Below are 12,326 nucleotides of genomic sequence, written 5' to 3'. Positions count from 1 at the left end.
CGAGATTTCGCAGGCCGTTTTCAACAGGTCGGAAAATACTACTCCTTGAGTCCGGAGTAGACTACCAACAGGCTACCGCAGATAGGACCTCTTTTGCAGGATATCACATGTGAGCATCTCATTTTCGTTCTACCGTCACTGCGTGCCTCTCCCGGCAGATCAGTGGTCTAATATGTATGAGTTACTTGTGTACCACAAGGACCGGGTGAAACATGCACGACTCGCTCAGCAGTAAGCTCCCAAGCTCTGACCCTCCTCTCTTTTCATCGGTACAACCGCTCTACTCTGCCGTTCGTGCTTTGCTGACGTCTCACTGTTTGTATTCAATACCTCCTTCATCCTGCCTCTCCTCAGCCTTGTTGTTCAGCGAGAGAGGCACAAAACTCGGGCCCTTTGCGAAATATTCTCTCGCGAGACTTCACGTGCATATGTGAGTTGACCGGAAACTTTGGGTCTTCAGACTGTTCGACTCCTCCAATTCGCATCGTTGGAATTCATCATTGATCCAAGTGAGCTTGGGAACTCGAAATGAGGTGTTCAAATACTGCAATTGGTTCTCTTCCTCTTCCTTTCCCCTCTATTCAGCCGACTCACTATTGACAACGTCCACCTAGCTCTATGATGCTCCAAAGATCACACATCACACAGTCGGCTTCATTGAACGGTATTGCTCCTGTAAGCTGTCATCTACTTTCTCCTCCCTCCACGAGTTCCCTTCATCGGAGAAGACGCGACGGGTCTTAACAAACTTGGATTCTCACTCCTTGGGCGTAGACGTGGCAGAACCTGCAAGTTTACCACGCACCACCCCGTCGTTCTCTTCTCGCGAATTGGAACTCGTGTTTCTCTCGTCGAGTTTCCACTGACTCCCTCTTCTCGACAGATGCCACTTGCTCGTTCTCATTTCATATCTCTCGACTTTGACGCCTGCCTCTCCGCTATCCTCGATCTTCGAATTCAGCAAACTTGAGATTTCCTCAAAGTCGCAGATGATGAGGAAACACAGTCATCAATGACTGAGCTGGAACGGTGGAGGGACGGTACAGCTACAGAAAGCCCTGCTGCTACATCACCTGAGAGCCCACAGAAGGGTGAACCGGAATTCTTCGATCACCTCGCAATTCAATCTGGGTTAGTCTCTCTTCGAGTTTGGTTCCACTGATGACTGATCCTTTTCGTCGTGTGATAGCTCACAGTAGTCTACGATCCCTCACGTCTCGCTTATCCCTCTCCACTCTCCAATTTCTCCTCTTCTTTCGCCCTCTCGCCATGATTCTCCATAAATTTCTCACGAAACTCACCATCAGAGCGACAAGGACAAAGTCGAAGCCCTTGAGATACAGAAACGAAACGAAACGAAACGACACACTCCAACGTCATGCTATCGAGAGAGGGAAGAGAAACGTTGAAAAGCTGCAAGTCGAGATTGGATCAGATTAGAAGAGAGTGGATTATCCTCAGTCAGTGGTTGGAAAGGCTTAACTATGAAGCAGAGGCTGAACAGGGAAGGTGCTGTTTCGGAGTCTGCGCCTCGACCTCTCTTTGACCAGTGAGCTCATCGAGAACCGGACCAACTCATTCAAAGGGAGGACTCACCGGTGTGTGACCTGTCTCTGTCCGCTTTTGAGACTCTTCTTAGTGTTCGGCAGCGAGTCCTTGGCTCCCTAGAGTCGAGATGAGTCGAAGATTCGGCTTGTTTGATGAAGGCGGAAAGAAAGGCGAGCGGCTCGAGGAGGACGCAAGCGAGGCTATGGCTGTACTCAGAAGGGTGATGAAACTAACGTGATGATCGCAGCCGGAAGAAGCGAGATTCGCGAATGAGAGTAGAGAAGGAAAGGAGCGAGCCTCACGCCAGGCTGGAGAATCTCGCAACTCGAGTTTTCCCTCAACACTCGGAAGCACTCTGAAATGGCTGCTTCCGAGAGCAACTACACTTTGAGAGGTTTGAAGAGACAAATCTCAGGGTCTCGTCGACTTTGGCGTCTGAACTGAACCAAACCGTTTTTCGGAAGCGCGCGAACATTCAAGGACTTGAGGCAACGAGCTATGACCAGGGCACTGCGAGATGAAACACTGGACACTAGCATTGCGAAGAAACAGCTCGAACCGGAACAAACAGCGACGCAGACTCGAAATACCTTTGATCCTTTGACTTCCTTTCTTTTTCCTCCTTACTTCTCGATCCTCCCTGATTGTACTGCCTCATGCCGACGAGTAAGTAATGAGAGCAACGCTCGAGAGAGAGAAAAGGCTCGAAGCTCACCTAGGTAATCACCCCTCAATTCACAGCTCAGCATGAAACCATTCTGATTCAACTCGAACATGGTCGTCTTGGATCGCCTGCGAAGGTTTCAGTTGTTCGAACCGCGTCAAGACTGGGAGCGCCCATCTCCAAAGGAGAGGTTGATTCTCAAGCGAGAGGTAGAGTCCGACCCTTCCGTAATCGTCCTCAGCTGCGATCTGAGAGAACTTGACGCGTCGTTTGAGCTTCTGTTGGACTTGTTCGTCTTGTCTGATGCCATCTAGCAGCTCCTGAACGAACTCATCACGGAATTCGTCAGAAGTCTCCAATTCCCACGATTCAAAAACTTCTCCCATCAAGTCCTCTACAGTGACGCCACTTGGATTCTCGATAGCGACTTCGTGATGGTATCCCTTGAAGGTGATTCGACGACAAGGCGGGGATGTTGCGTATTCGTCCAGAGCCGGCGTGTCGCTCGAGACCTTGCAATCACGTCCATTCCACCAATTTACCGACCCGAGCGAGACGTAGAAGTTATCGAAATCTGATTGATGTAGGTCGACCTCATCGAATACGGGGTGATGAACGATTTTGTCTCCTTTTTTGACCCAAACATCTTTATCCTCGAGTCCTTTTCTGAACATTTTCCCGTCGAGGTCGGCGCTCTGATCCAACAAAATTGGTGAGGTGTCTTCTCTCATCAGTTGAGAAATGGACATACTTGTTCCAGTTCGTGCAGGTGTCTGCAGACGCGAGAGAGACGTTTCAGATCTTTGTAGTCGAGATTGTAGTCTAGCGATATCGAGAGCAAGAGGTCGAACGGGACGTCGAGCAGAGTCGGCATGATGCTACAGTCGAGGCTTGATCGAATTTATCAGGAGAGGAGCTCGCTAGAGAATAGGGGAAGAGGGTCTTTAGCTGAACGAAATGAGAATCGGATCAGGAATGGTCGGAAGAGAAACGTACGAGAGCTGAGACGGGTTCAGCTAATTACCGAGACTGTCGTGAGTATCTGGGTATCGTTCGCTTGCTGTCTAGAGCTGAACTTCGTGGCGAATTCGACTTGTTTGATGAAGGCGAAGGGAGGGTCGAGCAGCTCGAGGAACACACGTGCGAGGGTATGACCGCCTCCAGGGGAGCTCTTGGATCATTCTACGTCGAGAATGCAAGTCGGCGAGGATCGCGAGTGAGAGGTAGGGACCCAAACACGATCTGTTCTCGAAGCGAAGGTTTCTTCCCGCTCCTCTTTACCCCATTCTCCTCGACCAGTCACACAATCAGTACACCACCCTCTACGCCCACGATCCGGCGCCCTTCCCCTTCCCTTTTTCCCTCTCACTGCATCGCCACCTTTCTCATCTCCCTTTCCCTCTCTCTCTCTACCAACCCGACCTGAACTCGTCTGCGCATGTCAAGTTCAGTAGCAGCAACCTCTTCACCACATGGAGTCAAGCGCCGAAGGACTAGCGAGTCTCCAGGAAGGACAAGGGATCCGAGAATCAGCTCTCGCGCGACGGAGGGTACGAACGGACTAATAGTGGGAAGTAGCAGAGACTTGGAAAGAGAGGAAGAGGAAGGGAGTGAACCGAGAACAGAAGAAGAGGACGAACTCGATGAGGAGGAGAATCTACCGAGAACAATCACGACGACGACGAGCGGGAGAAGGGAGGGGGCATTCATGATGGATCTACCAGGAGATGAGGAGGAGGAGGAGGAACCAGATACGGAACCACCAGAGTCAGAACCAGAAGGAGGAGGAGGAGGAGCTGTTCCTTTCGTTCAACCTCCTCTCGCGACGAATCGATTACTCTCTGCTCCAGCGCGAGGTTCTCCTGCCGTTCTCGATCTCACCGACGAAGGAGACGACGACGAAGACGACGAAGTAATCGTAGCAAGTACATCTCGCCGCCTTCTCTCTCCCAAGAAAACCTCCTCTTCCGACGTTCTCATCCTCCCCTCTCCCTCTCAGTCAAAGTCTCGTTCTCTCCCCGGTACCTCTCCCTCTCCTTCTACTCAACCTCCTCCTTCCGCTGAGCTCATCGCAGCAACTCCCGAACTCCCCTCTCTCGCGACTCTCTCTTGTCCGATTTGCCTCGGACCTCCAACCCCTCTCGCCCTGACAGCATGCGGTCATGCGTTCTGTGCACCTTGTTTACATGCGGCGTTGGTAGCTGGTCCGGCATTGACTCCACCTCCACCGGAACCGACTCGCGGGAGGGGAAGAGGTGGAGGAAGAGGAGGAACTGCGACTCGAGCTCGTGGGAGAGGACGATCTCTGAGAGGTAGACCGAGAAGTATCCCAGGGTTACCAACGAGAGGAGCGGGATCCAGAGGTGGAGTTGGACCTCAATGGGAATCGGATGAAGAAGAGGATGATGATTGGCAAGAAGCAGGAGGAGAAGGAGGAGGAGGAGATCCCGAATTGAATAAACATTGTCCGGTTTGTAGGACTCCGTTGTATGGTGGGTGGGGGAAAAGTTTGAGGGGATTGGTCATTAGGATGGCGCCAGTCAAGAGAAGGAATTGAGCAACGAGGGTCGAAGATTTTTCTCGTTGGTGTTTTTTACTGCAAAGGAAGAACGGACTTTGCAAGTCTCTCTAATCGAGGTACAACAAGTGAGCTCATGGGAACGTGGTCAGGTAGAAGAGTCGACCAGTAGGAAAGCTTTGCGAAGTCGCACGAAGATCCGACTGTTTCCGCGAAGTCAGTTCGCGCTTTCACCCTGCGTCTTCCAAACTTGAACTAGGCTCTCTCTCCCTCTTCTCATTCACGCACGTCTGTCATTCATGCGACATTGCTCTTCGACCACTGCTCTCAGGCTGTCGGTTGACTTGAGCTAGCTTTTCTTCGCACGACTTTATCGACATACCTCCGCTCGGGATTCCTCCTCTGCCATGCTCAGCCGACTACCACCTCAATGTAAGCTAGCTTCGACGATACCTGTACCTCGACGACTCTGGACACGAGACTTGGTGAGATCGCGGTTCGATTTTGTTGACAGCCAAAGGGTGGTCGGAAAAAGTCGGGGAACCACCTTTTCTCTCCTCTTTCTCTCCTCCTTCTTCTCGGCCCTCCACCCTGAAGACACAAACGCGTTCGTTCGACTCCTCTGACTCTCTGACAACGCGCGACAACAACAGCTTTCAACACGGTTTGACTTCCGGAAACTCTCACTCCGGTAATCTCACGAGTCAAACGACGATCAATCGACTGAGCCTGATCAATTAACCGGTCTTCTGCTCCTTCACACGACACGACCTCACAACTTTGAACTCTCGCTCAACCACAACGACACCATGTCTAGTCCACCAAATCTTCCTCGAGCTTCGTCTCATCAACGTGAGTCCTCTTCTCGTCTTTTGTTTTTCGTTCGGTCTCCGGCAACTTCTAAACACCATTTTCTCCCTCTGCTGTAGTTCAATCGCACAAACCAAAAGTCCCATCACGATTATCCTTCTCCTCTTTACCTCCTTTACCACCTCTACCCTCTTTCGATTCCCTCGAGGCCCCCACGTCGTCGCTAAGGAAACGTTCCCCTTCTCCTTCTCCTACTCCTGATCGTGCCCCTAAACGCTCGAGACCGACTCCACGACCACGGAAGTCGACATCTCGAGGAGTTTCGATCGAGAATGCGTTGGCGAGTGTAGGAGCAGTTTATATCGGATGGGAAGACGGAAAGAGGGATCCGGCTCCGTTGTGTTGTCCGGTCGAGAAGGAGAAGATCAAACAGAGGTTCGGAGAAGCCGCTATTGGGTGGATGTCGAGTGAGTCGATTAGAAACTATCATTTTCGAGAAAACGAGGAAAATCTCGAAACTGATCATTCGCATCGATTTCAGTTCCTGCTACTCAACCTCAACCTCCACCACCTACTACGACGTTACCTTATTCGATACTCCCTCCTTTACCGATACCCACTTCTTCAGTCAATACCCAAACTCAGCAATCCGATTTCCTTTCCGCTTTCTCTCCATCTCCTCCTTCCCTAATATCCTACGATTCCTCTTCCTCCTCGGCATCTTCTTCCTTCTCTCCTCCAACGACATCAGTCTACCCCTTCGAGACCTCCGACTCCCTCTCCCTCTTCACGTCCTCCGCCTCAACCGCTTCTCAAACCCTCGCACTCCCTCCTCTCTCGCCTATAACCGAACAAAAACACCTCGACCTCGATCACGTACAAGAAGAATCAATGCCGTCGATCAAGGTGGAGGAAGATTCTTGTTGTTTCTCCGGTTCGGAAGTCATGAGTGAGAGTCTGTGGAGCTCGGATGAAGGAGGGTTCTGGTCTACTGGGTACGGAGGTTCTTCGTCAGGGGAAAGCGAGGCGAGTTGGGCTTGGTAAAACGAGGAACGAGTTGAATCGTTTGCTGGATCATTTTACTCGCGCGCGCGCAGAAGCAAAACGAGATCGTTATCATATCTACCCCCCGCCCTTAGTTCTCTCTCTCTCCTCCTTATATACCCGTCCTTCCTTTTCCTGTCTTGTATCAGTAAACCTGTATTCGTGCTTAGTTCCTGTTTTTGATCATCTTGTACCGACAATTCGAATCGATTTTCAGTTTTTTTTTTTGTCTCTTTCGCTTCCTTCCTCCGGCTTACGCTGGATCAACAAGAGCGTGAGAGTACGCTTTTTGAACTCGCTCAACGTCTCAATCGGTACGTCGGAGAGAGAACAAAATCACGGGAGAGAGACGGGTGGCATGCAATCGAGAAAACGAAAATCTAAAGTTCTCCGTGGATTTCATGATTTCCCACTCGAGACCGATGGAGTCCCGCTCCGTTCAGTAGGGACTAGGCGCTGGAAGAAAGAGCAGAGCAATACTGAGAGACACGAGCAAAAGCTGATCTCTAAATGACTAGTACTTGCTCTCCTTCTCCCGAGACGTCGATGGCGACAGAGAGGCAGTGAGTGGGAAGAAAATCGAAAGTGGAGTCGCGTAGTATTGTATCGAGAGAAAGGAAAGTGAACAAACACAAAGGATTCGAAAGTAAAAGAAAAAAAAGGGGAGTAATCAAAAAAGGAGTGAAAACTATCGCAAAGAAGGGAGAGCAAATAATGAAAGCGAGCAAGGACGCAGAAGAGGAAAAGGAAAGACACAGAAAAAGAGAAGAGGAGGAAAGGAGAAGAAGTCGAGAGGGGTATCTTGATAGGGAGGGAGAGCGGTTTACAACAAAAAAGTTTCAAAAAGAGAGTTTGTCGTTGTCTGTAGCAGATTTTTCTACTTGGGACCTTGAGGCATGGGTTTAGGGATCGACATGGGTTGGGGTTGTTGTTGAGGAGGGAGTCCGAGCATTTCTCCAGGTGCTTTGATCAAGTTCTGCGCAGAAAAAGGAAACGGAAAACGAAAGAACCCGTCAGTTTTCTGTCTCACTCGGAGGCCGCCAACACGGGGAGAGAAGGATGGAATAAGTAGTTACCTTGTGAATGTGAGGCAAGACTCCTCCTCCAGCGATCGTAGCCCTAATCAAACTATCCAATTCCTCATCTCCACGAATCGCCAATTGCAAATGCCTCGGCGTGATACGTTTGACCCTCAAATCTTTCGAAGCGTTTCCAGCCAACTCGAGGACTTCAGCGGTGAGATATTCGAGGATCGCAGAGGCGTAGACGGCAGCTTTCGCTCCGACTCGCATGTTGTTTTGAGTACGAGCTTTCAAGTAACGATGGATACGACCGACTGGGAACTAATCAGCAAGAGTCGACTGATCAGTATCGTAGTCAAGACGCGTCATAGGTCGACTCGGTGGGAGAAGTTGTTGTTGTTTGTTTTGGGGAGATGAGGAGAAACTACTCTTCCTCGAGATTGAACGACTACTCGCTCGATAGCGCGTAAGATACTCCTTCAGAGTACATATATAGACGCGTAAATCCATCCTCGTCGAGGTCGAATGAGGTGTTGTTATTGTTTGTCGAATGCTCAACTTCCGACGACCCCTCCTCGCGACTCCATGCTCTGAGCGCTCTGAAACCCGTTCCATTCTACTCTCTAACTATCCATCTACCCTCTGATGTAATCCCCACGGTTCTCCTTGTGGTGTAGAGTCGAATAATCGCGGGTGAAAGAGATTCGGGTTCGACAACTTACTTGAAGTCCAGCCTTTTGGGAACGAGTCGATTGGTTCTTATCGAGTCCTCCGGCACCTTTACCTTTACCTCCTTTACCTCCTTTACCTCCTTGGTTGACTATCATCGTTGGGAGACGAGGGAGAGGGGGGCGCGAAGAACAGAGTCAGGGACTAAAGACAGAGGGAACGCGTAGGAGGATCAAGGGAACGTACCAGAGTTCATAGTGTAGTTTAGTGAGTGTGCGTGAGTGACGAGAGTGAGATGATGTGAGGGTGGAGGGAGAGTAGTTTCGTAAAAACACAGGGGCAATCTTTGGGGTCGAGATTCTCTCGCTTTGTTTTTCACAGTTTCCAATCTCAATCTCGCCACCTACCGATTACTCTCGTTCGTATTTCGATTAGAAGTATTGAGCTATTTGGAAGCTGGAAGGTGAAATCAATTGCGATAAAACGATAGAAAGTAGTAACAACACAGAGGGGAACTGAATATACTCGAGACGAGCGAACGAATGAACGAGAGAGACGGAAGAAACGACAAGGCAAAAAAAAAACGAAAACTGAAAACTGAAAATTTCCCTCCTCTTCTCACTCGATCGCGATCTCCTCTCACAACGACGATCCATCACTACCTCCCCTGTAATCGAATCCCTTGTTTCTCGGCGGCTTGATGAACGATCGACAACAACTGATTCAACGAATCTTGACCCAAATTCGACAAGTTCAAATCCATCTGAGGTTGTCCACCCGGCGTACTTGCAGATGCTGTCGGAGTCGTTATTGAAGTCGTCCTTCCTCCTCCTCTTTGCGTCAAATCCCTCGCCTCTTGCACAAGTTCGTCTTGCTCGAGCTCGTCTTCCTCTTCTTCTGAAGATTCCTCCGTTGAAACCTCTTCCTCCTCCTCCTGTCTCGTCCCTCTCACTCCCTCCAATTCCCTCTCCAGTTCGCCCACTCTGGCTTCCGCCCTCTCCGCACGTACCCTCCATTCCCTCACCTCAACTTCCAATCGTTCCAATCTCGCTTTCTCCTCTTTCTGTCGTGCTCGAACGTTTCGTTGTCGTTCCCGTTCTTGTTGCTTCCTACGTTCGCGCGCTTCGAGTGGAGTGTACAGAGCTCGTGGTTTTCGAATTTGATCAGGATCGGGTTCCGTTGAAGCGTCGGGTTGTTCAGGAGGGATCGGGAGGTCGGGAGGAGGCATAGAAGTCGAACTGGAAATGGAAGAGGTGGTCTTGCGTTTCTTTCGAGTAGAAGAAGAAGAAGACGGATTCTTCGTAGTCGTGTTGTCTTTCGCCGTAGAACCTCTAGTTCTTTTCCTCCCTCCAATCGCATTCTCCTCTGTATAATCCTCCGCCAACTGATCGACCATTTCCCCATCCTCCTCTTCCCCTCCCGCTCCCGCTCCTACTCGTAAACCTTGAACCCCTCCTCCTCCTCCTCCTCCTTCCCTCGACAAGATGGACTCATAATTCAACGCCTCGACTTCCTTGACAAAATCTTCCGTCGTCATTCCCAACTCTTCCCCAGCTCCCAGGGCTTCATCTTCCTCTTCTTCTTCTTCTTCGGTACTGTTCCCTTCGAGATCGTCTTGAGGAGCAACGTAATCGGCATCTTCTTCTTCATCGTCTTCGTTCCCATCGAGAGGGGTTGACAGGTTCCCAAAAATTAAATGCCACCAATGAGGTTCTCCCCCTCCTTCTCGTCCTCCTTCTCCACGAGCGGGTGAGCTCGCTGCTGCTGGTTGCTGTTGAGGTGTTGTCGTCGTGTCTTCCTCCTCTCGAAGACGACCTCCTCCTCCTCCTCCTGAGGGAGTTCGACCCTGACTCTGACTCTGACTCGCCGGCGTCACTCCATCATCGATAGATGTTTCGACGGGGATAGAAGTAGTAGGAGGTAAAACGAAATCTGGATCGTCCTCTTCGTCCGAAGATGGGAAATCGAAATAATCTTGGAACAATAACGTCGCGGGATCTTCCTCTTCCTCTGCTTCCTCTCTCGTCGTCGTGGTTCTCTTCTGTCTTCTTCTTTTCGATTTGGAGGGTTGCGGAACTGTCGAATCTGAATCGGGTTCTGACGAGGAGGAAGATTGAGGGGAGGAGGAACGAGTAGAAGGCGAGGATTGAGGGATCGAAGGTTTCGAACGTTTTCGAGGAGTGTTCGAAGTAGTCGTCGTCGAGGAGGAGCGGGAGCGAGTGGATACAGCAGCAGCAGCAGCAGCGGGAGTAGGTGCTATTGGGGTAGCTCTTGGAGCGGCAGAGGGTACAGTCGTAGGAGTGTTGACAACAGCCGGCGAAGAGAGCGAATGCGAATGAGCTTGAGATTGAGCAGCCGCGAGAAGTTGGAGGATCGCTTCAGCTGAGGAGGCGGCTGCAGAACTTGGGGTGGACATCCCTGCGCAATCATTGGCTTGTCAGCGGCACTGGGGAGGGGGAGGGAGGGAGGGGAGGGGATTTAACTCAACTCGTTGATCAATGGGAAATGGAGAGAACGCGTCCAGACTAGCTTGCGACGACTCCTCCCCTGACTCCTCTGATTCCTGTTGCTTTCTGCTCGCGCGCGTCTTGATGTGGGTCGATTAGAGGCGATGAGAGATCAAAACGAAAGAGAGAGAGAGAAACAATCTGTCTCTCCTTCTTCCACCATTCACTCGACTCGAATTGAAGAGCAGCCATGTCGAAACAGTCTCTAAGTAAAGGCACGCTAGGGCTCAAGTTCATGAATCGAACCGTTCCTCCTTCCGCCCCTCCAGCCGCCGTTCCTTCATCTTCATCTTCGACTCCTCAACCACCTCCTACGCAAGCCAAATCTCAGAACGGCATATCTACTACTTCGCAAGCAGCAAAATCAGTCAGTAAGAACCCGACAAGCGGAACAGCCCCTCGACAAATCATCCACGATTCTTCCCTCCTTTCGTTTCCCATTCTCTCGTCCTCCTCCTCTTCCTCATTCTCATCCTCGAATCTCTACTACAACTCGATGCCTCTAACGTCAACCGCAATCTCTGGAAGGAGGTCCTTTGGAGGCGCCAATATCGAGATTGAAGTGCGTTCATTTCCTCTGTCTCATCGTTCGTTTAATCGAGCTGATGTGTCCAAGTTGTGAACGAGCAGAGATTAAACGATCCGTCATCGCATCAAACCCCTCCTGCCGGAAGTAAGGACAAAGAGAAAGATTCTCGAAAGACGGACAAGAAAACGAAGAAACAACGACGAGAAGAACCAGTTTCAACCAGACGAACCGATGCTCCCTCCTCATCTAAGCGTTCAGCCAATTCTCAGAAACCGACGGTCAAGAAGCGAAGGATCTCGGAGGAAGGAGAAGCGGAGAAGATCGAAATGAGTTCGAAATGGAAAGGCGGCGAAGAAGCTTCGGCGTCGTTCAAGAGACCTGCTGGATTCGAGGGAGCCAAGACCATGACTCAGAAGGGTAGTAAAGGGAAAGGGAAGGGGTTGATGGATCTCGAACAGCATAAATGGGCAGCAAAAGGTACAACGAGGGAATGGGATCAATCTAAACCTACTCGAGAAGAATTCGAACTTGGGTCTTCGGAGGATGATAGACGAATCCTCGAAGGGCTCGACGACGATCAGGACGACGAAGATGAAGAGGACAGTGAGAGTGAGGAGGAGAGCGAGGATGATGAGGAAGAGATTAGGAAAATGTTGATGAGTGCGAAAGCGTTGGATCAGAAACGATCAACTCCGGCAAGAGGATCAGGAGCAGGGAAAGAGTATGTCGAGAAGGAGGTGAGGAGAATGGAAGGGGGGAGAATGATGGGTGAATCATCCAAGGCGGGATCTGAGTCGAATTCGAAGAAACGGAATAAGAAAGGGAGGAAGTAGATATACAGGCTTCGCGGACGTGGATCAAAGAGCTTGTTGGTTGGCTTGAGCCAATTGCAAGGTCGATTCTTCCATTCTTAACTTTTCCAAAAACGCGTTTACGGGCCGTCGTTTCTCGATCGGTATTGCGCTTGCCTCGCTCTTTTCTGCTTCTTGGTCGCCTCGTGGCTTGCTGTGTCCCC

General features: G+C 50.6%; 6 protein-coding genes across 6 annotated transcripts; 3 read left to right on the top strand and 3 right to left on the bottom strand.

The window, feature by feature from the left end:
- Nucleotides 1-2,283: 2,283 nt before the first annotated feature.
- JCM6883_004501 (uncharacterized protein) lies at nucleotides 2,284-2,886 on the bottom strand (the record flags this gene model as incomplete). The annotated part of the gene is made up of 1 exon (XM_076632504.1): nucleotides 2,284-2,886. One exon carries the CDS (start codon nucleotides 2,884-2,886, stop codon nucleotides 2,284-2,286), a length of 603 nt encoding a protein of 200 aa, XP_076487476.1.
- Nucleotides 2,887-3,650: 764 nt separating this feature from the next.
- Nucleotides 3,651-4,769, top strand: JCM6883_004500 (uncharacterized protein; the record flags this gene model as incomplete). The annotated part of the gene is made up of 1 exon (XM_076632503.1): nucleotides 3,651-4,769. One exon carries the CDS (start codon nucleotides 3,651-3,653, stop codon nucleotides 4,767-4,769), a length of 1,119 nt encoding a protein of 372 aa, XP_076487475.1.
- A 770-nt stretch (nucleotides 4,770-5,539) lies between these two features.
- Nucleotides 5,540-6,584, top strand: JCM6883_004499 (uncharacterized protein; the record flags this gene model as incomplete). The annotated part of the gene is made up of 3 exons (XM_076632502.1): nucleotides 5,540-5,582; nucleotides 5,660-6,007; nucleotides 6,082-6,584. 3 exons carry the CDS (start codon nucleotides 5,540-5,542, stop codon nucleotides 6,582-6,584), a joined length of 894 nt encoding a protein of 297 aa, XP_076487474.1.
- An 877-nt stretch (nucleotides 6,585-7,461) lies between these two features.
- Nucleotides 7,462-8,433, bottom strand: JCM6883_004498 (uncharacterized protein; the record flags this gene model as incomplete). Its single annotated transcript, XM_076632501.1, has 3 exons — nucleotides 7,462-7,560; nucleotides 7,661-7,927; nucleotides 8,329-8,433. 3 exons carry the CDS (start codon nucleotides 8,431-8,433, stop codon nucleotides 7,462-7,464), a joined length of 471 nt encoding a protein of 156 aa, XP_076487473.1.
- A 500-nt stretch (nucleotides 8,434-8,933) lies between these two features.
- Nucleotides 8,934-10,691, bottom strand: JCM6883_004497 (bZIP transcription factor; the record flags this gene model as incomplete). Its single annotated transcript, XM_076632500.1, has 1 exon — nucleotides 8,934-10,691. One exon carries the CDS (start codon nucleotides 10,689-10,691, stop codon nucleotides 8,934-8,936), a length of 1,758 nt encoding a protein of 585 aa, XP_076487472.1.
- A 281-nt stretch (nucleotides 10,692-10,972) lies between these two features.
- Nucleotides 10,973-12,144, top strand: JCM6883_004496 (uncharacterized protein; the record flags this gene model as incomplete). Its single annotated transcript, XM_076632499.1, has 2 exons — nucleotides 10,973-11,344; nucleotides 11,413-12,144. The coding sequence occupies 2 exons, from the start codon at nucleotides 10,973-10,975 to the stop codon at nucleotides 12,142-12,144; spliced, it is 1,104 nt and encodes a 367-aa protein (XP_076487471.1).
- Between the last annotated feature and the right edge of the window lie 182 nt (nucleotides 12,145-12,326).

The sequence above is a fragment of the Sporobolomyces salmoneus genome (assembly GCF_050403485.1).
Source record: "Sporobolomyces salmoneus JCM6883 DNA, S_salmoneus_JCM6883_v1_ctg27, whole genome shotgun sequence".
Taxonomy (NCBI): domain Eukaryota; kingdom Fungi; phylum Basidiomycota; class Microbotryomycetes; order Sporidiobolales; family Sporidiobolaceae; genus Sporobolomyces; species Sporobolomyces salmoneus.
This window is presented reverse-complemented; position numbering and strand designations above follow the sequence as displayed.